This window comes from Sceloporus occidentalis, unplaced genomic scaffold (genome assembly GCF_023333645.1).
Source record: "Sceloporus occidentalis isolate IW3139 unplaced genomic scaffold, rSceOcc1.0.p SCAF_51, whole genome shotgun sequence".
In the NCBI taxonomy this organism is placed as follows: domain Eukaryota; kingdom Metazoa; phylum Chordata; class Lepidosauria; order Squamata; family Phrynosomatidae; genus Sceloporus; species Sceloporus occidentalis.
Window position 1 is genome coordinate 3,941,363 of NW_028317031.1, and position 22,092 is coordinate 3,963,454.

Below are 22,092 nucleotides of genomic sequence, written 5' to 3' on the forward strand. Positions count from 1 at the left end.
GGGGTTATATGTATTACGCAACCTTTTCTCTAATGGTTAGATGTATCATCTCTCGGGCACATACATATTTCAATCTGGAGAGAGTAGCGGATTAGTTTTGTTTACCCCGAGACTTTGAGAGTTGAGTTTCACTTCTCTTATGTGTCACCGGCTGATAGACGCTCTTGCCACATGTGACCTGATTTTCCGCCCCTGTAATCGGTTATTAAGGATAACCTCGTGTTCTCTGCAGCTTTGGGGAAATTCATTTTTCAAGCTTTTCTTTCTCTAAATACATGCTTCTAGTAACCATTTTCTTTCCTTTCTTCTCAAATCTAGGGAGAAATGAATAAAAGTGACTTCATGCTCTCGTATAACACAGCAAACATTTCATTCTGGACAGCAACACAATAATATGTAAAAGAAGACTAAAGGTAAACAAAAGATACATTGTGACTTGGAAACATAGCCTTACAGATGTCTGTTATGATCATTTACGGGTCAGACGGTAAAAACTAGGAGCCAGGAAAGGATACTGCTACAGAAATCAGTATCAAAACCGAGGAGCAGGATGCAAAAACTTTTGGATCTTATCTTTTTTTCTCTTTTAATGTACGTTTTCTTAGGGAATAGCCATATTTATATATTTTGTTTCCAGGTGCGATCAGTAACACCTTGCCTGAGACACCATTTGCTGTTAATGGCGTGTCACAAATTAATGAAAGGCAGTGTTTTCAGTCTTATGTCTAGAAACCATTAAAAGGACGCCCGGCAATTATATGTACTTTAATTCATACGATAGCTGCATGTTTTCTCCACATTTTTAAAAGAATCCCCCAAATGCCTTTGCCCCTTTCCCCATCTAAATGCCCTGCAGGAGATTTTACCCTTAAAAAAGTTGTTTTGCTTTGGTTTTTTTAGTCGTTAATCTATAAATGAGAGCCACATAGGTTTTCACAGATATATTTTCTTGTGGGCTCGCATAGCTGCCTGTACTTAGCAGGATCATTATCACAACAGAAATAATATTTAATAAGTAGACCTTTTCATAGTAATTTTGCCTAAATCAACATTTGGACATGCTTCTTTCTTTTGACCTTCATCATCATTATCTGGAGCATCTATTTAATGTTTTGTTTGCCCTATTGAATATTGTTTATTAAAAATGTATTATTAATAATATAGTTGTGACTGTTTGCCTCCATCAGTATGTCTTGTTAGAGAGGTCATTTGTGTAATAGACTCCGGCTACCATCATAAACGAATGTGTTATCACTTGGTGTGTCTGACATCTGTCATATGGCTTCTACCTACACAATCAACTTGTATGATGCAAAGTAGACTGATATTCATTGTAAACCATCCTCTGAAAATAAGTTGTAAATGCAACCCATGTGCAGGAAAGACAACCAACTCACTTGCAGTTTCCCCAGTATTGAAAAGTAAGGTTGATAGCTATCGTCACTCTGCTGGCACATTTAGCTCTGACAGGTAGGTTTTACTTAATATAATCCTGGTTATATTAAGTAAAAATGTGAAACATCAATTTTTTGGCTAATACTTTCACATTGTTTGATGTTTTCCCCTTTAAATTGTGCGAGGGGAACCGTGAAGAACACAGGCTCCTTGGTTGTGGTGTGATTTGCTCAGCTGCCGACTTTAGGCAATATAAGGATTCCTTATAGCTTCTTCTTTTAGTAAATGAATGTGCACTGATTGAGTCGTCATGTGAGCAGACTGTTCACTGACCCACTTTAAGAAGTTATAACTGTATGCCTTCCCCTGGCTTCCAAAAAAAAAGGGAGCGCGCCCAAGCTATGTCTCTTGGAGTTCTTACCCGTTTCTATATGGCTTCCCTTCTGATTACGTTCCTGCTGCTGGAACACATCATAAACCAGTATATTCCACCCCCACACAGCCTGTTTTGGTATTTATAATATATCAGGAAATGGATTTATAGTAACTCATAAGTGTGTTAAATGTCATCATGCCAAATAATAAAGAGACTGCTTTTATTATTTTAGAGTTTCGTACATAAGTAGATAGAAAGCAAATATCCACAGTCCATTTGACTAATATATGGTATTATTGGAAGAGTTACTGATGACTGATACAGGTTCCAGACATTCCATAGACTCCATCCATCTTTAGTATTATTAAGGTGATGATGAAGATTTGGGGCCAGTTGGTCCTACATGTTAGAGCAGTTGGTTACCACCTAGGTAGCTAACACTTAATAAGATGCTTCAATATGAGAAGACGTACCCAAGCTCCTTGCACACTCTATACACATGCTATTAAATGACAAAAAATTGATTTCAAAAGTACCGTAGGCAATTCTTAGTTCCAAATTTCATCTGTTACGTTTATAGTATTCCCTGGGATCTGTTACGGATAATTTCACTATAGACCAAATTCATAAACCAAGATATTATATCTTTTGGCCTTAAACCATACCCCATCTGAACCGGCTCTGAAGAATTGTTGTCGATCACCTTGTTCAAAAACAAACAAAGCAAAGACTCAGACTGTCATTCTTAACTTAATTTACCGTCGTTTTGTAATGTTCGGGGACGAACACCCCACAAAGAACTTTAAGACCTTATTAGAAATTCGAATTATGCAAATTCTAGTGGTGAGAGGAAAACCAAAAATCCACATCCAAGAGAGAATCCACCGTATTCCAAGTTTGTTTTTAGTTTGTTTCTGGCCTCTTACATGGCGGTGGTTGGGTTTCTGCCTTCGATTTGGAGCCGTGGTTACTGGGTGCATGAATGAGCCGCCTGTTACGGTGTTTGCTTACGGCTTGCGAGTCTTGGCTCATCAGCTGGCTGTGCGTTCGGCAGAATCATGATGGGATTGCTGCGTGCTGGAAGGAGACCTTTCAGTTTCACCTGTGTGCTTGGGACATCGGGGGGGGTTTGTGGTCTGGCAACCGCAGCTTTTCCGCTACCACAGGACCAAAACACAAACACAACAATCATTTAACATTTCCTCTGGAATGAAAGAGTTAAAGCTACTGCATATGATTATGATGCCCCCGTTTTATGTGGCAGAATGAGTCGGGAGAGGTATTTGAGCACGACCCGGAGAATTGTCATGAACACGCTATTCGAATTATAAAGTTAATTTATATGTACGCGCCCTCCATTGATGTTAGATGGGGAAAACACTGAATGATTTAGTGCTGTTCCCCTATTAAAACCATGTCCTTTTTATTCTGCTTCACAGTCACAGCTGGTTCACAGAGACCTAAGAAGGAAAACAAAACACTCAGTCTTTGCACACTATTTGGAAAGACCCGAACCCTTCATGCAATAATGCTTTTCCGAGCAGGCAAGAATATTCCATCTCTGTGTATTCTTGGGCTGTAAACCTGCCAGAGTTATACATTTATTAAACGGTCCGTTCTACTTACTCATCTCAATTCAACTCTCGTAGCTAAAGGCAGCATTAGCAACGTCCTTCACAGTATGATTACAGGTCCAAACCTTTAGCAGAAGTAATTTTCACGTAGAATTTTGCATAATTTCTATTTATTTTTTTGCCAGGAACACATACTTATCATGTGACACAAAATCAGCCACTGATATGTGATCAAACCATGTAATTCCGTTTACATAGCGCTGTATCATGGTCCTAATCTGGTTTTGTAGTGAATTGAGAGCTTTAGTGTGTGAGTTTAATGAATCGTCTCTCACATACCTAATGTTTGTTTCTTGGGCAGGTGAAGTGGCTCGTTGGCTTGGCATATGGACGTGAGAGCTCTATGTTGACCTGACAACTGCTTCTTCCATGGTCTGAAAGTAGCCGCTGAAAAATGGAAGGTCTCTCAAAGCCTGCAAACCATGAACCAAGGAAGCCACAGGCTCGTAACGGCCGTGGCGAGAATAAAGGGGTGCGCGTGGTAACCAACCAGAAGCACAAACACAGAGGGGACAGTAAACCGGTCAGAGATACGGAAGGCAGCTCTCTGAACGTAACTAGGAAGGGGAAAAAGAATGAGCCCTGCGGAGGGGTATTAGGAGTCTCGACACCAGCCAAGGACAGTTCAATTAATTGCACCACTGGGGCAATAGACTCAGAACAGACTGTGCAGGATCAAAATCCAACAAGAGCTAAGAAATTACTTTCACCTCCATCTGGTAGCATCAAGCAGCCAGCAGAGGTGAAGACAGAGCAAACCCTTCCAAAATCTAAGGAACAGACTTCATGCCAACCCAAAGAGGTTTCGGATAATGTCCCGGGAACAATGAGAGGCAGCGTGCCACCGGATGTTAGCGAGGAGCCGGCCGAGCATGATCAGAAGCCTTCTGTCGTACCTGGGAGTGAGTTTGCAGCTCCTATAGTATTCCTATGTGCCAACATGTCAGTGCTGCAAAACTACATTATATAACAGAGGCAGGACTGCGCAACTCCAGTCCACGGGGGCCACAAGCAGGCCATGTGTTTTTTGGGGGGGTATCCCAGCTTGATCTCAGGCACCTTAGTAATTTGCTTACTTGTTTTCAGGCAAGGATACACAGAATTCATAGGTTGAAACAGTGCTGTTTAAAGAATATCTGGTGAAGTTATCATATTAGAGGCCAATGTTTTTTTTGTCTTATTTTGTTTCTTAAATGAGATAATATTGCCTTAAAGGAACATTTTATTGGTATATTTCTCTTTTAATGAATAATTAGTAAATATTGATTTACACCAGTTCCCTTTATTTGCACATTCTTAGCAGCCTCTTCTTGAGAAATGCTTCTAGAACCCTTACATCGCACTGGGTTAGTAGACGTGTGATCCTGTACACTCGCCATCAGGGCATCCCAACGGATTGGTCACCATTTGTCAACTGTTGGAGACTCGTTCTCAACGTAGAGCCAGATATTGTGTCCAACCAGTGAAATTCTAGGTGCCGGGAAGCAATTTCTTGTCACCATGGTGACCCCGGCATCTGGGGATTGTTGAGCCCTGACCTACATTGTAATGGTGAATGTGAGTCAGTTTAGTAAAATAAATAGTGTAGAAGGTAGTGATACTTAGGCTTGCATGCAGCAGCACACCTTGTGTTTTGTTCTTTTCTGGGGATGAAATGTAATGCAAGAATAGAAAATTAGCCTTTATCTATCCCCCAAATCCTTAGCAATCTGTTTTGCTCTTCAGATAATAGCACGGACAGCAGCTCCAGTATTGGGTCTGTTAATGCACAGCTCAAGAGCGCAACCGAGGATTCTACGCTAGCAGACCAGGAGCTAGGACTGAAACAGGCCGAAGAGAGGCTGCAGAGGGATTACATCTACCGTCTAGCGAAGGTAACATGTGTGGTAGGAAAAGCTATACATGTATGTGAAGTGTGCACAGGACACATGTGAATGGGAGGACAAGAAATCTCTATGTGTATCTGTCTTCGTCCTCTCCTCCTTCTGGTCCAAACTAGTCCTGTCCCTTGGTGGAGCATAAAACAAATGGCCGTTCGTACGCCATTTACTGGACCTTACCCTTAAGCTCTGCCCTGCGTGATTAATAATTCTTGCAGTCACAAGGCTTGTGTATCCATAATAGCCGATGGTAGGTATTCACAATTATAGAACTGCGTGTGATTGACTTGGACTTCTCGGGCATTGGGAGTGTCGTTGTGAGGAAGCACTTGGTAAGATCGGCTTCTGCAATTAATCGCTACATCGATTGTCCCTCTGTGCCTGTGAGGCTGTGATGTCGGCATTAGACACGGCAGCATCGCAACTTTATATGTATAAGATATATATTAAAGAGAGAGGGAGGAAGAACATTGATTAGCGTGTGGACCTGCACAACATACCGTATTTCATAATAACTGGGATTTCCTCTATCAGGACAGGCGAACTGTAGCCCTCTCCTTTGCTTGACTGCACCTTATTTCATTATCTGTCATGGGCTTAGCACTTGCACTTTTAGGTGAGTTCAAATATTGATATAAAATGGCATTTGATGCCTTAATACCCGGTATTAAGATTAAGAAAGGAAAGAAGTGTATTCAAACCTATCTGTACACTGATTTTGTGGTGTATGGAGGCTTGGATCAGCATACAGATGTAAATAAACATAAGTCCACAACACAAAATGCAGACGTCCTAGACCGATTAAAAGCAAGGGCGAGCTCGATGATGTTCTCAAGCCTACAGTAACTTTTCTAAAGTTTTATTTTTTTATTTTTTTTTTACACACAAGATCTAAATGTAATTGAAATGAAATGCATTATGGTTCCCAACATCTTTTTGACTGTCCCTCCTGCTTTCAAGGATGAATGTTGCTTTGGAAAAGGAGCAGGGAAGGTGGGTTAAAGGGGCGGCTCCTAGAGGAGGTTGCGCATGGAACTCTTAGGCTTTAAACTCAATATCAGTCTATTGTCATTCTGATTGTGCAGGATGTTTACCAGACCCCATCCCCTCTCGCTTCTTTCAGAGATCCCCTGACTTCCCCAGCTACCAGTACCTCTGCAGACTCTGCTCTATTCACATCGAGAACGTCCCCGGAGCTCACAAGCACATAAAGGAGAAACGTCACAAAAAGAATATTCTGGTAAAGTTAGTTCGAAGTGAAGCCCGAGCTTTTCTGTGTTATTCCATCCCACAAGGCACATTTGTAGTTAGTGCGTCTTCCCGACTGTAGAGCTGGTAGTGTGTATCACAGCTCCTTACAACTCGGTGATAGAGATGTGTGAGCATCACCCGTCCGATGCATTGCACTGCCCTTGCAGTATTTTGGTAAGTATCCCTGGAGGGGGAGGGTGTTTTCGGGGGGCACGTTAAAGAAACTGGACAATTTAGAATGTTTGTAATAGTTTGATTACTGTAAACTTTTGGTTCACAAAAACAGTGAGCAGTATATTTCCAGCATTGCTCCTGCCCTTGGCCCTTAAGGATTTGGTGAATATCTGATGGCAATGCAAAGTTCATAGGGCTGAGATAAAGAGTACGGGGGAGGGGGAGTATCATGGAGTCTATAGTTAATATACGAGCTTTTTAGTAATACTGCTAGAGCATGGCATTAAATTACATACCACAAATATTTGTTATATATAAAAAAGCTATTTATCTCCATGTTTTTGTGAACGCTTTGACTTCCCCCCCCCCCCGCAGGAAAAACAAGAGGAGAATGAGTTGCGCGGTCTCCCCCAACCGACTGCAGCGCAGATAGCCGCTATAGGGTTGACCCTGATAGACACAGCCAAGGAACATGGGATATCTCAGGAGGACTTCCTGTTCCGCCAGGAAATCGTCATCAAGATGGAGAAAATTATCCAGGTTAAATTACCTGGTAAGTGTTCCATGCTGGTAAATGAGATTGCATATTGCAGTTGTATAGCATAGGTGGTTTATGCAGTCTGTATATAACATTAAAAGTGCTGGAAATAAAAAAAAATATATATATTTTGCATTGGTTATTTCTGCCCTTTCTACACTTAGAACAGAGAGTTACCCACTGAACTTGATTTGCAACAATGCGAGAGCACTCATTTGTTAATCAGTTAGGACCTGGGATGTAATGAAGAGTCACATTGCACATCTGGAGTATTTGTTTTCTCCTCGTGTGGGCTGTTTGTAATAAATCAGACTGTTTTTCTGCCCGGGGTATATTACTTCTGCCTGCATTAGCATACCTTTGTTATGGGATCAGATTGCGGCTCGGCAATGTTAACCGAATTGTTTAGGGCTTCAGGCAAAAGTGCTCCAGGGAAACTTGATTGTATTAGCATATCTGTAGCTGTGGCGTTTACCTGCACCCGTACAGCACTGTGTACACATTGAGTTGCAACTGAATTCATGATTGTTCTCTACGCACAAGAACAGCATTTTGCTGTCATTCAGACAACTCCGATACGGGCATAATCATTATATCGGCAGAGCGCTTCTCCATAATTGTTAATTCAGCAGATACGTCAATGTGAGGAACCAGCATCCTAATTTGTTGGAGTTGCTTGACAGTTTCACTTGAGTCTTGTTGATGTCCTGTACTCTGTCTTTGCTTGGGGGGCTTTATTTTAGTGTCGTGACCCCCTTTACCTCATGCTTAAAGAAGCAAACTCTGGGAAACCTTCCCATGCTACAAATTGTGCATCGTATATGATGGCAATATAAAGTTATCGCCTTTATCTATAAATATGAATTATTCTGTTTCTCTTTTTATATCCTATTGTAATGAGAGAGACAATGTCCATTGTTGTTCAGTCTGTAAGCTTGCGAGTCGGGCTCTCTCCACCTAATGTATCGGTTTGTCTTAGTCTGTCAATTCTCGTCTTGTCATACCCCTTGAATATATGTATTGTATTAAGCGCTGCGTAAATTGTTGGAGCTATGTAAATAAAAGATAAAAATAACTGTCAATGACATAATAAACACAGATCTATGTATTGATTTACAGAATGCTGTCTGCGCATGTACGGGTCCTCCATGACCAAGTTTGCATTGAAAACAAGTGACGTTAATATCGACGTAAAGTTTCCTCCTAAGGTATATATGATCTTAACAGCTTTTGTCAATGTACCGAAGGGTCTGTCGTTGCGTTGCATGAAAGTTGGCTTTTTAATACACAGTGAGAAACAGATTTAAAAACCGTTGCTTGTCCTAACGTGGAAATGTTTATCGCAGTATGTATGATTTGTCATTGAAAGGAAAGTCGATTTGATTTCTTATAGCTTAGACGTGATTGTACGTCGCCTAGGCTTCTGTTAGTCACTCGGCTTCAGAAAGGTGTACACCTCCTATATGTCTGCCTGTATCAGATGTGCAGAGGTTAAAAACAGGAAGTGAAGGGCAGTAGACTTCCTGTTGTGATGTTGCAAACATTTTAGCCCTCGCTATTCTGTTACTATGTATTTTATTTGCTTGCAGTTTCTTTTTGTGACTACTGTAGATTATAAAAATGCATTTTGCTATTATAATCATTATTTTTTTTAATAGCTGAGCCAACAAGAGGTTTTAATACAAGTACTGGAGATTTTGAAAAACTGCAGTAAGTATTTAATCGTTTTTGTAGAAGTGAGATCAGCAGTCTCCCTGTAATCGCTTAATGAACCCCCCACGGCGTCCTGAGAAAGGTGTGATAACTTGCCATTATTCTTGGCTACTAAAGATTTTATCCTTTGTTTTCAGCTGGCTATGCCGAAGTGGAATCTGATTTCCACGCCAAGGTCCCTGTGGTGTTTTGCAAGGATGAACAAAGGTAAATAATAAGCATCTGCCGACAACTGTTCCTTAACCAGCACTTTCCTGTCTTCTATAAACCATCAGCCCATATGTGTTTTGCTTTTCTACATATGGTATAGCAGTATAAGTCTCTAAGTCCACCAGACATGGATCTTCCTTAAAACTAAATTGTTGCCAAAAAGATTTTAGTGGCATAAACTTTAAAAATCCATTCTGTATTAGTGATGGTAATATGAGATGTCTCCAGTTTTATTTTTGCGTTGCCATATTTGTGGCATGCAAATCTAAGATCGGATGCTTATGACAATTGTTATATCTGTCCCCAGTGCTATAAATTTGTGATTTTTGCACTTGTGCTTTTGTTCTCAGTGGGTTAACCTGCAAAGTGAGTGCTGGGAATGATACTGCGTGCCTTACCACGGAGTTACTGGCTGCTCTCGGTAGGCTGGAGCCTGTTCTCATCCCCCTGGTGCTGGTGTTCCGCTACTGGGCCAAGGTGAGTAACGTTTTTGGGTCTCAGAGCCCCCGGGTTAAATGTCAGCTTTTCTGCATTCCCCTCCCGCTAAGTTCCAATATAAGCATGTCTTGGGTAAGGAGAAATTTATAAATATATAAGAAAGGATATTCCCCTGTACAGTTTTGTGCTGCAAAGTTAACTACTGAAAATATTTCAACAAAATTGAATATTGCGGTGTCTTGAACAAGGTAAAGGAATATCATTTGTCATTATATACTGTTAAAAAAAAAAAAATGTTAAATGACAGTTACTTTTGTTTATCTGCGTTTTCTTCTCAGTATTATATATTTGTTTTCGACTTTTATAAATCTTATGTCCTGCGTCTGCTTTGTCTCTTCCAGCTTTGTCACATAGACTGCCAGATGGAAGGTGGGATCCCATCGTACTGTTTTGCCTTAATGGTGGTGTTTTTTCTACAGAAAAGACAGCCACCAATATTACCAGCATATCTGGGACCCTGGGTAAGGAAGTTATTTGTGTGTAAGCCAGAGACCTGGCAAATGTTTTGAAGCACCACATCATAAACTGTCCATTAATTTAATAAGGACATGTAAGAAAGCTTCACGCCTTCTTGCGTTAATTCATTTCACAAGTTGTATACGGGTATACTTTTGTATAGTCATAAATCAGTATGTATTAGTATGTATATTAAATCCGTAATAAGTCATTAGCTCACTCTGTCCTCGGACACATGACCTGATGGTAGCTCTATGTGTCTCTTTGGTTGTAGATGGAAGGTTATGACCCAAAAAAGTTAGATGAATACCACCTGAAGGGTGTTTCCGAGGAGGGGTATGTGTACTGGGAATACAAACCAACAAGCAGTATCGACAACAAGAGTTCTTCAGCTGTTGATGGCGGGGTCAGAGTGGAACAGAACCACAGGAAGACATTGGCACCTGAAGCAGAGGCTGGGAAAGACAAGGACAAATTAGGAAAGGTGAGTCTTCTATAGAGGAAATTATCATTGCCATTTCAGAGCTAGAATTTTTTCAAAACCCACCTGTCACCAGAGCAGAAAAATAAAATTCTAACAGGTGTATGTAGATGCAATTTAAAACTTTGTGGTTATTCGGTTTGGAGACTCCCAACACCATTGTTTCATTCAATATGTTCAGGCTGCGGTGTCTATGATGTTCTGAGTCTCTGCTCAAGCCCGTAAATGCCTAATGTGCACGTGGTGTACCAAGCGTGTTATGGTTCTCTCGTTAGATCCTCTATTCGTTCTAATTATTTCTTGCAGTGCACTTTGATGTTCGAGCAGCCTCTTCATGTGCCGATTGGTCAGCTTTGGTTGGAGCTGCTCAGGTTTTACACGTTGGAGTTTGCAATCGAGGAGAATGTGATTAGTGTGCGAGCACATGATTTGTTGAGTAGGGACAGCAAAAATTGGCCAAGAAGGAGGATAGCCATTGAAGGTAAGGTTCTTAACCCTAATTCTGTGTCATAATTTTGTGTCTATAATTAGATTCCTTAATCAGCGTAAACATTGCATGTGTGGGGGTTGCAATTCAGCTCTGTTCACAAAATCATTACAAAGTGGGAATAGATAATGCTATCATCCACAGCTGTGTTTTATTATTTTTAGATTGAACATTTTCTCACAAAAGTAAGTTTTATGAAGTATGGGCGCTTTTGTTTTATTTTTGATAGATCCCTATGCACTAAAGAGGAACGTTGCAAGGAGTCTAAACAGCCAGATGGTCCACGAGTACATTCTAGAACGTTTCAGAGCAGCCTACAGATACTTTGCCTGTCCGCAAAGCAAGGAACGGAATAAATCTAGAATGGACAGTAAGAGGAGGAGGAAGCTAAACAACCAGAAGCTATCAAAACCCGGGGATCATGAGGTAAATGGCAGTCACCCAGAAGGGGAAGCCAGCGATGGGAAGGAACAGGAACTATCTGGAAGAGAGGACGCTCTGGAATGCAATGGGGCAGGTTGTCCTTTTGAAAATGAGATTACTGGTGTATTGCAAAGACTGCTAGTGGGTAGTGAGAAGGAAAACCATTCTACCCCCCCTAAGGATCAAAATGAGTTGGAGACACAATCAGTTGAATACTTGACGGATGGAGAAGACATTGACTCTAATGGAAAAGACCCCTCAACTGTTACAGACTTACGTGATACTACTGAAAGAACGTGTGACGTGGCCCTTCCCCAGCCTCTGGAAAACTGCTCAGACAACTGCACTTCTGCTACCTCGTTCCATCACAAAGCCTTGAAGGATGAAGGAAACCTCAATGAGGAGGATTTACAATATGTCTTTGACAAGTTTATATTGACTTCTGGGAAGGTAAGCCAGGATACCTTAGTCCTCTTTGTTATTCAGACCGCACAAACCAGGATTCTTTGACATTGCAAAATGCAGCGAGTGTTTCATTACAGGTTATAGTCCCTCAGAAAAAAAATATTATTTTTTTCGTGGAAAGGTGGCACAGTGGGGTATAATACTTTCAAGACCCAGATGTGTGTGTGTGTGTGTGTGTGTTATCTCAGATGTTCTAGCTCTTATCTCCAGGACATTATACCTTTTCATATGCAGGATTTCTACATATATCTGGATCTTATTAATTTTATTATCAGAACGTTTACATCATGTCTTCCTCTTTTATTCAAAATATTGTTTTGATGTGACTAGTGCTTATCCTGTTTATCTAATTAACACATTTGTAATGTCCCTGTCATGCTTTAGTATCGGCTTATATTTACAGAACTAACCATATATAAACCCAAATATAAATGTTTAATCTTACACTGCAGGGGAGCTATCTGGCGAAACGTTAACAGGGTTTCACATATTTGTGGGACACACTTTCTTTTAGGTAAAATGAATAAATATCCATATAAAGGTTTTTTTTTTCTTCTAGGTGTTTCTTTACTTACGACATTATTGTGTTTCCTGATTTTGCTTTATTGTGCTGATTATTGTCATGTCTTCCCAGCCTCCCACCATAGTCTGCAGCATCTGCAAGCGTGATGGACACTCTAAAGATGAATGTCCAGAAGATTTCAAGAAGATTGACTTAAAACCTTTGCCCCCAATGACGCCCAGGTTCCGGGAAGTTCTGGACAGAGTGTGCAGGAGGTGCTATGGTATGTTGTGTGCCTCCTGTAGAACCGTGCGTGTAGACGAAAACTAGGGTACTGTTTCTGAAGTCTATGCTGACACCTCCGCTGTTTATCTAGGAAAGTTAATTTGTGATCGTCAAATGAGATGCAGCCAAGCCCTTGAGAGCTCTGCATTGAATGCTTATATTTCAATATAGAAGCCTCAGTTTATTTTCTTGTAGATTATGAAAATAAACCATGTGCCTTCAGGCCGGTTATTGTTTGTTGGAATCTTAGTGTCAAGCCTGAAGACATTTAGACTGCTCTGGATCATTGACCATATTCTCAGTGTTCAGTGAGGGAGAGCAACAGGTAACAGATGAGCTTTACATCAAGTTAATAGAAGATGATACAATAACTTCACATTAAAATCTCAGCAGTTGCTTGCGCAATTATTTATAGAGCTTGCCTTCATTTTTATTAAAATATATATATATATATATTTTTTTTTTTTTTAAAGAGTATTACTTTACATATTGGGCTATACCCTCTGTTAGTCCAGGCCTATGTGAGTCATATCTGCACTGCATCATGTTTGTCAGATGAAAGTTGTTAATAGCTGGTATCATCTCATAATGTATAATATACAACGTAATGATCGTAGTTTGATTTTTCCCTTTTTTTTTTTAGATGAGCTATCACCAAATGTTATCGAACAACAAAATCGAGAGCAGATCCTTGTATATTTGGAAAGGTTTATCCGTAAAGAGTTTATTAGTAAGTACAGTTATTCAAGTTTTCTAAACATATTTTTATAATTAGCCACTCATAAATGAAAAATGTGCATTGCTGTCTATTTCTCATAAAAATGGGATACCCTGCTTTTTTTCGCCATACCCAAGGAATGTGATATTAATTTATATTTGGTATAAAATTATTATTTCAAACTATTTATTATATTATATGGGATATGTTTTAATTGACATGGTATCCTTCCTAGGTAATGCCAGACTTTGCTTGTTTGGTTCATCGAAGAATGGATTTGGATTCAGGGACAGTGACCTTGACATTTGCATGACCCTTGAGGGCCACGAAAACGCAGAGGTAAGAAATTAGACTAATAATTCACAAATCTGACCCATGAGAACACTCGATTTACAATTTGCATTTCTATATTTAAAAAAAAAAAAAATTCAGATTTGTGTTTTTTTTCTCCCCAGAAACTAAACTGCAAGGAAATAATTGAAGGATTGGCAAAAGTTCTAAAAAGACATCCAGGTAACACATTTTTAAAAATATTTCTTACAGATATTACCGGTATTTAACATACTAGTTTTATTACTTATTGACTTGTCCATGTACACTTTTTGTTTTGTCCTGATGATTTAGGTTTAAAAAACATTTTGCCCATTACCACTGCCAAAGTTCCAATTGTGAAATTTGAACACCGAGAGAGTGGCATGGAAGGGGATATCAGTTTGTACAATACACTGGTAAGTTTGTGCTAAGAGCTTCATTAAACATTGTCAGCCAACAGAACATGCCAGCTTTCCTTTAAGATATATAGGTTGTATCGTCCTTCTCTGGATTGTCACATACTGCTGGGAACCACAGGGTAACAGGAGGGTGCACGATTACATTTCATTCAAATGCAGTGGAGTCTTGTATATTTGGGCATGAACCTGACCTGGTCCATCAGTCACATTTGACCAGCTTTGCCATGCTGTTTACTAACTAAGCTAAACTAATAATATTTCACCTAACTTGGAAAAGTAAGGCCTCACTATTATTATTAGAACTTCAGAGAACTTTAGTGAGCAACGCCAGAAATGTCTTCATTGAATAAGTATAAGTCGTACCAGTGTTAGAAAAACAACGTAGAATCTTTTGAACTTAATTTGCAGGCTCAGTACAACACAAGGATGCTCGCTACATACGCAGCTATCGATCCTCGAGTGAAATACCTCGGATATGCCGTGAAATTCTTTGCCAAGGTAATTTTCTTGTCATATGGTACGCTATTTGTGATCTTGAATTCTCTATAAAAATGAAAGTGAGTTGAAGTCATGGGTTCATAGCAGAAGAATCAAATTCAGTTGTAACCTTATGACAATGCCTTTATCTAGCCGTGGCTCCCAAGCTGTAGTTAGATAGTTAGAATGTACTGTATAGACAATGTGACAGCTTATTTATTAGCGTGCAGTCTGTTAAATAAGTTATATTTTGTATGCTCCTTTTTTTAATGTTTGAACTATGCATGACGGAAAGTGGTTAATAAGACTGATTAATGCTGAATAATTGTTTTATAATGTTGGGCTCAAAGCGCAGTGTGTAATAAATACCTGGTGTAGCTTGCCTGCTATAGGTCACATATTAATAATGAATCCTGTTGTTGTCATTTAACTGGTTGCTGCATGTTGTCTTCCTTTCAGCGTTGTGACATTGGTGATGCCTCCAGGGGTAGTTTATCATCGTACGCCTACATCCTGATGGTCCTGTACTTTCTTCAGCAGAGAAATCCTCCCGTCATCCCGGTGCTGCAGGAGGTAGGCGCACCTAGACTGGTGTAACACTTGTTGCCAGCCTTTTTGTGTTTTGTTTCCATTTCCCTTGTTACTATAAATCTTTATCACACAGAAGCTTGCTTTCAACACGTTATTCCTCTTTTTTTATCGTGTTCAGATATATGATGGACAGGAAACTCCCCTGAGGATGGTAGATGGATGGAATGCATTTTTCTTTGATAACACAGAAGAACTGGTGAGTGCAACAAACAAGTAAATATTTCCTCATTGCTCGTATTGCTGTGACTTTTTAAGTCTCATGATATTACATTCCCTATTGGGCTTCCTTCTGTATCTTCACAGAGATGCAGATTTCCTTCTCTGGGGAAAAACAAGGAATCGGTTGGTGAGCTCTGGCTGGGCTTCCTTCGCTTTTACACTGAAGAATTTGACTTCAAGGAATATGTCATCAGCATTAGGCAGAAAAAGCTACTAACCACCTTTGAAAAGCAGTGGACTTCAAAATGCATTTCCATTGAAGGTAAACTCAGTCCTTTTATGCGGTAGTTACAAGTTTGCAGAGATTTAAGTGTGTATGCCTCGCTCGGGGGGGACAGACAATCCTAATTACTTGGCTTCTTTGCGTTGTTCTAGATCCCTTTGACCTGAATCACAACCTTGGAGCTGGAGTCTCTAGAAAGAGTAAGAATATTTCCATATCGTGATTTGAAGTCAGAATCTCTTTAAATTTAGAGCAGGACTATAACAACTGTTGCAGGAGCTAAGGTGGACTTACTTGCAACATAAGGAAAGCCCAAACCAAAAGCAAAGAGCAAGTCGGAGCTAGCTCAGCTCCAGCTTAACTTCTTCCTACTATGATGGTTCAATCAAACGCATACCTTATATCAAAACATATCTTTTTCTGGAACCAGCATGATAATTTTGACATTTGCACGCATTTATGGAAATTTTTCTCCTATTGTTTTTCTTTACACTCCATGAGCTTTACGTTTCATCTTGTATGTTTCCTTCCCAGTGACCATTTTCATCATGAAGACATTTATTAATGGAAGGAAGCTCTTTGGCACCCCTTTTTACCCCCAACCCATGTATGAAGCTGTAAGTTATTCTGGAATTTTTTATATATTTAGTTTATTGCAGTTGTTACTATTACTGTAAAATAATTTTCACATATCAATCATGAATTTGCACTCTTTTCTGATTGTTGCAATGTTATCTGTGATGATTTTAGGGTAACATGTTCATTCAGTGTTTTAAATATCATACACTGTCTTGTTTTAGGAATACTTCTTTGATTCGAAAGTCCTCACAGATGGGGAGCTTGCCCCAAATGACCGTTGCTGTCGTGTTTGTGGGAGGATCGGCCACTACATGAAAGACTGCCCCAAACGCAGAAGGTGACGAAAAAAATGCCAGAAAGGATAGAAAAATTAAATTGCATAGTCAAGTAAAAATATTTTATTGTTGTTTTATGATACTGATGTTTAAATTAATTTGGCAGTGCCTATTATGTGAACAGATGGGAGAAAGCACATGCGATGTTGATTGTACTAGAGATGTAAAAGAGGAGACGCCGGAAGCACTTTGGAAACAAAGATAAAAATGTTCAACTTTCTTCCCTAGGATCAAGAAGAAGGAGAACGATAAGGATGATGATAAGGACATGAAAGAGGAGGAGAGGGACCCCAGAGAGAAGCGATGCTTTACCTGCGGGGATGTAGGTCATGTGCGAAGGGATTGCCCTGAAAACAACTCAGTTCGGCAGAAAACCAATAACATACTTGGTAAGAAAAATGTTTCTCTTTACACTTTTCTGTAGATGGGCTGTGTATATTTATATGGCTGCTTTTTGCGTTTCAGCAAGAATGCCTCTTTTGGGTGAAACGTGTTTAGTGTTTTGTATGGATCTTTCGCAGGCTATAAATTAATGTGGAGCTGTCCCTTTTTATAGTTCCTGCGTTGAGTATACAGTTCATCTCTGAACTTGTTTTCAAGATCTGCATGATTATTCCTCCCCATTAGGTTATTTATCCCCTGTTGCAGATCCAGGCAACCGTTGTGAGATAGCTTTCCCCTTTACACACATTTTAGCGCAGATCTCAGCAGTCCCGATTATACACAAAATCTCCAAAATAATTGATATGTCAAACAAAAAGCACAAGTTAGATTTAGTTTCAATTAGTGAGTTTAGTTATGCTAAAAGCTGCGACGATGACAATTCTTTTCTTCTTCTTCTTGATGTTGGAAATGTTGGAGATTTGGTTGAGTTTTCACGGATATTCCTTTTTTTGTGTATTTATGACCTGTACTGTTAGGTATTTAGGACTATAACAGTATTTTACTTGTCTTGTAATTCCAGCTTCTCAGCTTTTGCACAGCTTAATCCTCCCTCAGCCAGTGCTGACCCCACTGCAACAACTGGAGAGACCAACCCGCACGCGGCAGGCATCTGAATCTGTAAGTATTAGAAAGAATCATCCAAAGAAACATAGACATACTATTACTCAAAGCTCTGCTTGCCGTTTTATGTAGGCGAAAATGATATAGAAGCATTCCATTGTGTTTCAGCATTTTAAAGGACGTTTTAATTCTAGGTTTATTTTTGATTCAGTGCGAACGGCGTAATAACTCTTGCTCTCTGTCACACCCCCCTTTCTTCCCATAGTCGGAATCCCATCATTCATCGTATTCTCCGCAGCCTCAGCCATTCCAGCAAAATTCAATAAACCAGGCGCAGCAGAACAAAAATGGCCAGCAGCAACCTCTACCTGTCCATAAACCTCATCAGGTTCCGAGGCCCACTTTTAATTTTCCGCACTCTCCTCCTACTCACTTCTCTCCTCTGCACAATCTGGGACTGCTTCCTTTGCACCCCCAAATCCCCATTCCCAATAACTCTTGGCCAATCCACGGCCAGATCCTTCGATCTTCCTCTGGGAACTCTCCTCACTCCACTGGTGTCACTTTCCCAGCCAGGTCTGGTAGCAGCAGCCCCTCCTCAACTAATCCGAGCTCTGTAAATCTCAATGACCCCAGTATCATCTTTGCCCAGCCTGCTGCCAGACCTCTGGGGGTCCCCAACTCCAACCATGATGGACACTGGCACAACTCTCAGACCCCCAACTCACTGGTGAGCAATGGGACAGTGGGGAGCACAGGTAAATCCATGCCTTTATTACAAAACGTTGTGTGTATGCATCTGTGTTCACATGTAAAGGAAAGTATTCAGATCATAAAACAAGATTTCCCCCAAAAAAATGCACCCTGACACTAGTCTGTAGAGCAATTACTTAACAGGGAAGCCTTGAAAAGAAAGGGTTTTAAATGCGGTGTTGGATACGGTAATGTAGCACGGGCTTTCTTTCACATTGTCCTTGCAAACCTTATCTGCCGAGGTGGAGATTGCTTTTGTAGCCAGATCATTTAGTAAGATGCCACACTGAGCTGATTCTTTACAACAAGCCCCACTCTTCAAATACCTTAATTAATCAAAAGGTCTCCCTGTGTGATTAAAACAGAGACATTCCATCGTTTACCACAGGGCAGTATTATAAGAACTTGGTGCTAAGATAACAGACTTATACACCTACTTGTAGCTACCACAGCTGTTAGACACATTGATTGTGGGGGAAATAGATGTTAGTGTCGCTGATAACAGGGCACTAAATGCCAAACACATATTTCTTATTGCTCGCGTCTTAAGGAACCACTAAACGTGTAGCCAAACTTACATTTCTTCCCCATTAGTATTTTCAGAAAATGAAGTGTATCTATTAAGAGGTACCTTGTTTTCTGTAGTTGCCTATCTGGTATCTCCTGTGCTACAGACACATGCTGGTGATGTCCGTGCATGCCCCAGCCAGTCAGCTGAGATGGTGCACAACCTGAGTTCTTTTGTTGCTCGTGCATGTCAAAAATGGCTGTTTTACCTGAAAGGGTAGGGCTGTTTGTAAAGAAAGGTGGCACTCTAAAGTGTTAAAGACCCTGCTGTGAAGGTTTGCAGTCTAAAACAAAACGTTGGGTCCTGTACGCATAATGCTGTGAGATACACGGCTGCTTTAATAGATGGATCCGGTGTCTTGTACAGTAAGCTATGAAAGTGGAGATCTGAGTCTTGTGTTATCTAGGGACAATGAGATGAATTAATGACACATACACACGTATACTTGCAGTAAAAAAAAAGGCCGACTGACTAAGAAAATCCGCGCTTCCTAGAAGCGCCAGACAATCAATAGGAACAAAATCTAGGGGACTAGGGCATCAATTAACTGGGACTGCACCCAAAAGCATAACATTTGATTGCTGACACAAGTTGCGCTTTGGCCGTGTATCCTATGTAGCAAATAATGTCTAGAACTCATCATGTATTGCCCACTTTATGCATTTGCCTCTTTACAATTGCTTGTCATATATTTAATTTAAAGCATCGAGGGACCGTTGGTCTTTGTGCCTAGCGCCACCTGGAATGAAATGCAGAAGATGAAATATAATTATATTAAAAAAATATCATGGTTGCTTATATTCTTACTGTTCCAAAGAATACCGAGTGTCTGCTCTGTCGTCCTGCCTTATGCTGACGTTTCATATCGCATTGATCCCTTTGGTCTTCTGTGTATGGATCTATGCTAATATTTTTCCATGTATGTATAAGTAGGCTTTTGAAATGATTCCTTTACAGAAGGAGTTATTCAGTTTTTTTATTTTGTGCCAAACAGATCAGGGATTCCAAGGACCATTCGGAAAGCCCACCCCTCCTTGGGAGCGCGGCGGTTCCCCCCACTACCCTCTGATCCCAGGATCGTGGCCTTACAACATGCCTCAGAACTTTCTGCAGCAGGGGCCGGCTGGCTATCATTCTAAAGCTTATTACCCACCAGGTACGTCTTCACAAACGCACTTAGCCCTGCTTCTAACAGCGCTGCGGATGCCGGTCCGTGTTTATTAGTTAGTGCTTTAATAAAATTAATATTCGCCTGTAGAACAATATATATATTTGCCTTGTTTAGCTTTTAAAGTTATCTCTGTCTTACAGCTGCCTCCTTAATCCAGAACGGTCCACAGTTTGCCGTCTTATCACAAGGACACCCTCATCTAAAATCCAATTTCATCCCTCAAAAAAAGTGACACCATCGTGGCCAGTGGAACGGAAATCCGTGTGTGCTGGAAGTCGGGAATATGAATATTTAAACTCCTTGCCGCCTGGGAAGGCTTTCGAAATATGCTTCATGTAACAAGCTGGCCGGACGGAGGCCCCCTGGGAAGTAAAGACCTTTAACTTGTATCATTTGTACATACGTGAGCTTTAGTTTTACTTGAATCATTCCTTTGAGTGATGCTAATTTCTTTTATTTCATTGCCCCATTTTAAGGGGAGCTTTGCATTTCATCCAGAGAAAATGTAAAAAACAAAAAAAATACAATAATAATAATAATCAAAAATTCCTTAAAACTGGGAGCATTTTAAATAAAATTGAGTTCTTTATTTTCTAGTAGCTTTGTTCATGAGTCGGCTGCTTCAAACTCTTTATAAATGTATATATTTTAGAAAATAAAAGAGGATTTAAAAGAAAGGAATGTAATTTTTTTAAATGTCTTTTATTATTTAGGTCTGAAGCAGGTGCCAAATATCTTTTAAGCTGAATTCATTTTCTTTGGTACCAATAAAAGATTCTTTTATCAAATACTGTCTCATGATGTGGAAAAAAACCCCACTTTTTTTATTGAAATTAAAGTCCAAGCTGCAAATTGTAACCTATTTGAGATATTGGTTTCTTTATTTCTAATAAAATGAAGAATACACATGAGATCTTACAAACTTTTCTCATTGTGATGTAATGGGAATAGAAAAGCACCTGGTGAAATCAATAAAGCGGATTTATGGTAAAATTTCGATTCTAGAGAATTAGAATTAGAGAAATGTGTAATGGTTTATAGTGAAGGTATCTACAAAAATATTATTCAATTTAAACAAAGCCTAAATTGTTAAATAATATAGATTTGGTTTCCTATAAATTGCTGGTTTGTAAATATTTCTAACCCTAAAGCATGGACAGTTGGATCTTACGCCACTTTGCTACTGGAGATAAAAGGGCTTCATGAGTTGGCCAGGGAACCCCATAAACCACGATATGGCAATACTCCCAAAGTATGGGAAACAGAAGAAGAGGAGCCATAAACTGAGATTTTGATGTAGGTATTAGAGTATAATGGCAGAGCTCTGTAGGTCTTCAACTTGTTCTTTGGTCAGATGCACAGCAATAACCTCAAACAAGCGCTTCCGGTAGCTGCAGATCAGACCTTCAGGAGGAATTTTGAACCTTTCATCCTTACAGAACTGCTTACAGAAAGCCCAGCTGTATTCCTAGGATGTCTGGTGTAATTCCGTGCATCTCTAATGGTCTGTTTACTTTGATGTTTATCTGTTTGAGGTTTGATGTCCTGCTGCATTACACAACTTCTACTGAGCTTCAGCCACCCTGACATCATCCCATATGATACCTTGATAAAATTGGGAATTTATTGCCCCCTCGATGATGCAACCTGTCCAGACCCTGAGACCACAAAGCAGCCCCAAATCATGACGCTCTCTCCACCATACTTCACCATTAGGATGATGTTTTCATGTTGGCAAGCGGTGCCCTTTTTACGCCGCATGTATAGCTGAGTTTTCTTCCTGAACAACTTAAGCTTAGTTTCATCAGCCCGCAAAACATTTTCCCGGTAACATTGTGGAGCGTCAAGGTGTTCTCTGGCAAACGAGGAACGCAGCAATGGTTTTTTGGAGGGCTGCCAAGATAGAAGGTTCTATAAAAAAAAAAAAAAAAAAAAAAGATACCTTCAAAAATCT

At 40.0% G+C, this 22,092-nt stretch overlaps 1 protein-coding gene across 1 annotated transcript; it reads left to right on the plus strand.

Moving 5' to 3' along the window:
* Positions 1 to 3,799: 3,799 nt before the first annotated feature.
* Positions 3,800 to 20,370, plus strand: LOC149288485 (terminal uridylyltransferase 4-like). The gene is made up of 29 exons (XM_089491659.1): positions 3,800 to 4,307; positions 5,131 to 5,279; positions 6,409 to 6,525; positions 7,086 to 7,263; positions 8,368 to 8,456; positions 8,907 to 8,958; positions 9,099 to 9,168; positions 9,522 to 9,648; positions 10,011 to 10,130; positions 10,400 to 10,609; positions 10,913 to 11,087; positions 11,323 to 11,966; positions 12,616 to 12,766; positions 13,412 to 13,498; positions 13,722 to 13,825; positions 13,942 to 13,999; positions 14,111 to 14,214; positions 14,626 to 14,715; positions 15,154 to 15,267; positions 15,404 to 15,481; positions 15,589 to 15,766; positions 15,880 to 15,927; positions 16,262 to 16,344; positions 16,528 to 16,643; positions 16,870 to 17,030; positions 17,606 to 17,703; positions 17,912 to 18,404; positions 19,962 to 20,123; positions 20,279 to 20,370. The coding sequence occupies exons 1-29, from the start codon at positions 3,800 to 3,802 to the stop codon at positions 20,368 to 20,370; spliced, it is 4,656 nt and encodes a 1,551-aa protein (XP_089347785.1).
* The last annotated feature ends 1,722 nt before the right edge of the window (positions 20,371 to 22,092 follow it).

Coding starts and splice junctions, on each gene's coding strand:
- LOC149288485 (XM_089491659.1), top strand. CDS start 3,800: ATGGAAGGTCTCTCAAAGCCTGCAAACCATGAACCAAGGAAGCCACAG. Junction 7,264..8,367: donor TATCCAGGTTAAATTACCTG/GTAAGTGTTCCA, acceptor ATTGATTTACAG/AATGCTGTCTGCGCATGTAC. Junction 15,928..16,261: donor AGCTGGAGTCTCTAGAAAGA/GTAAGAATATTT, acceptor TTTCCTTCCCAG/TGACCATTTTCATCATGAAG.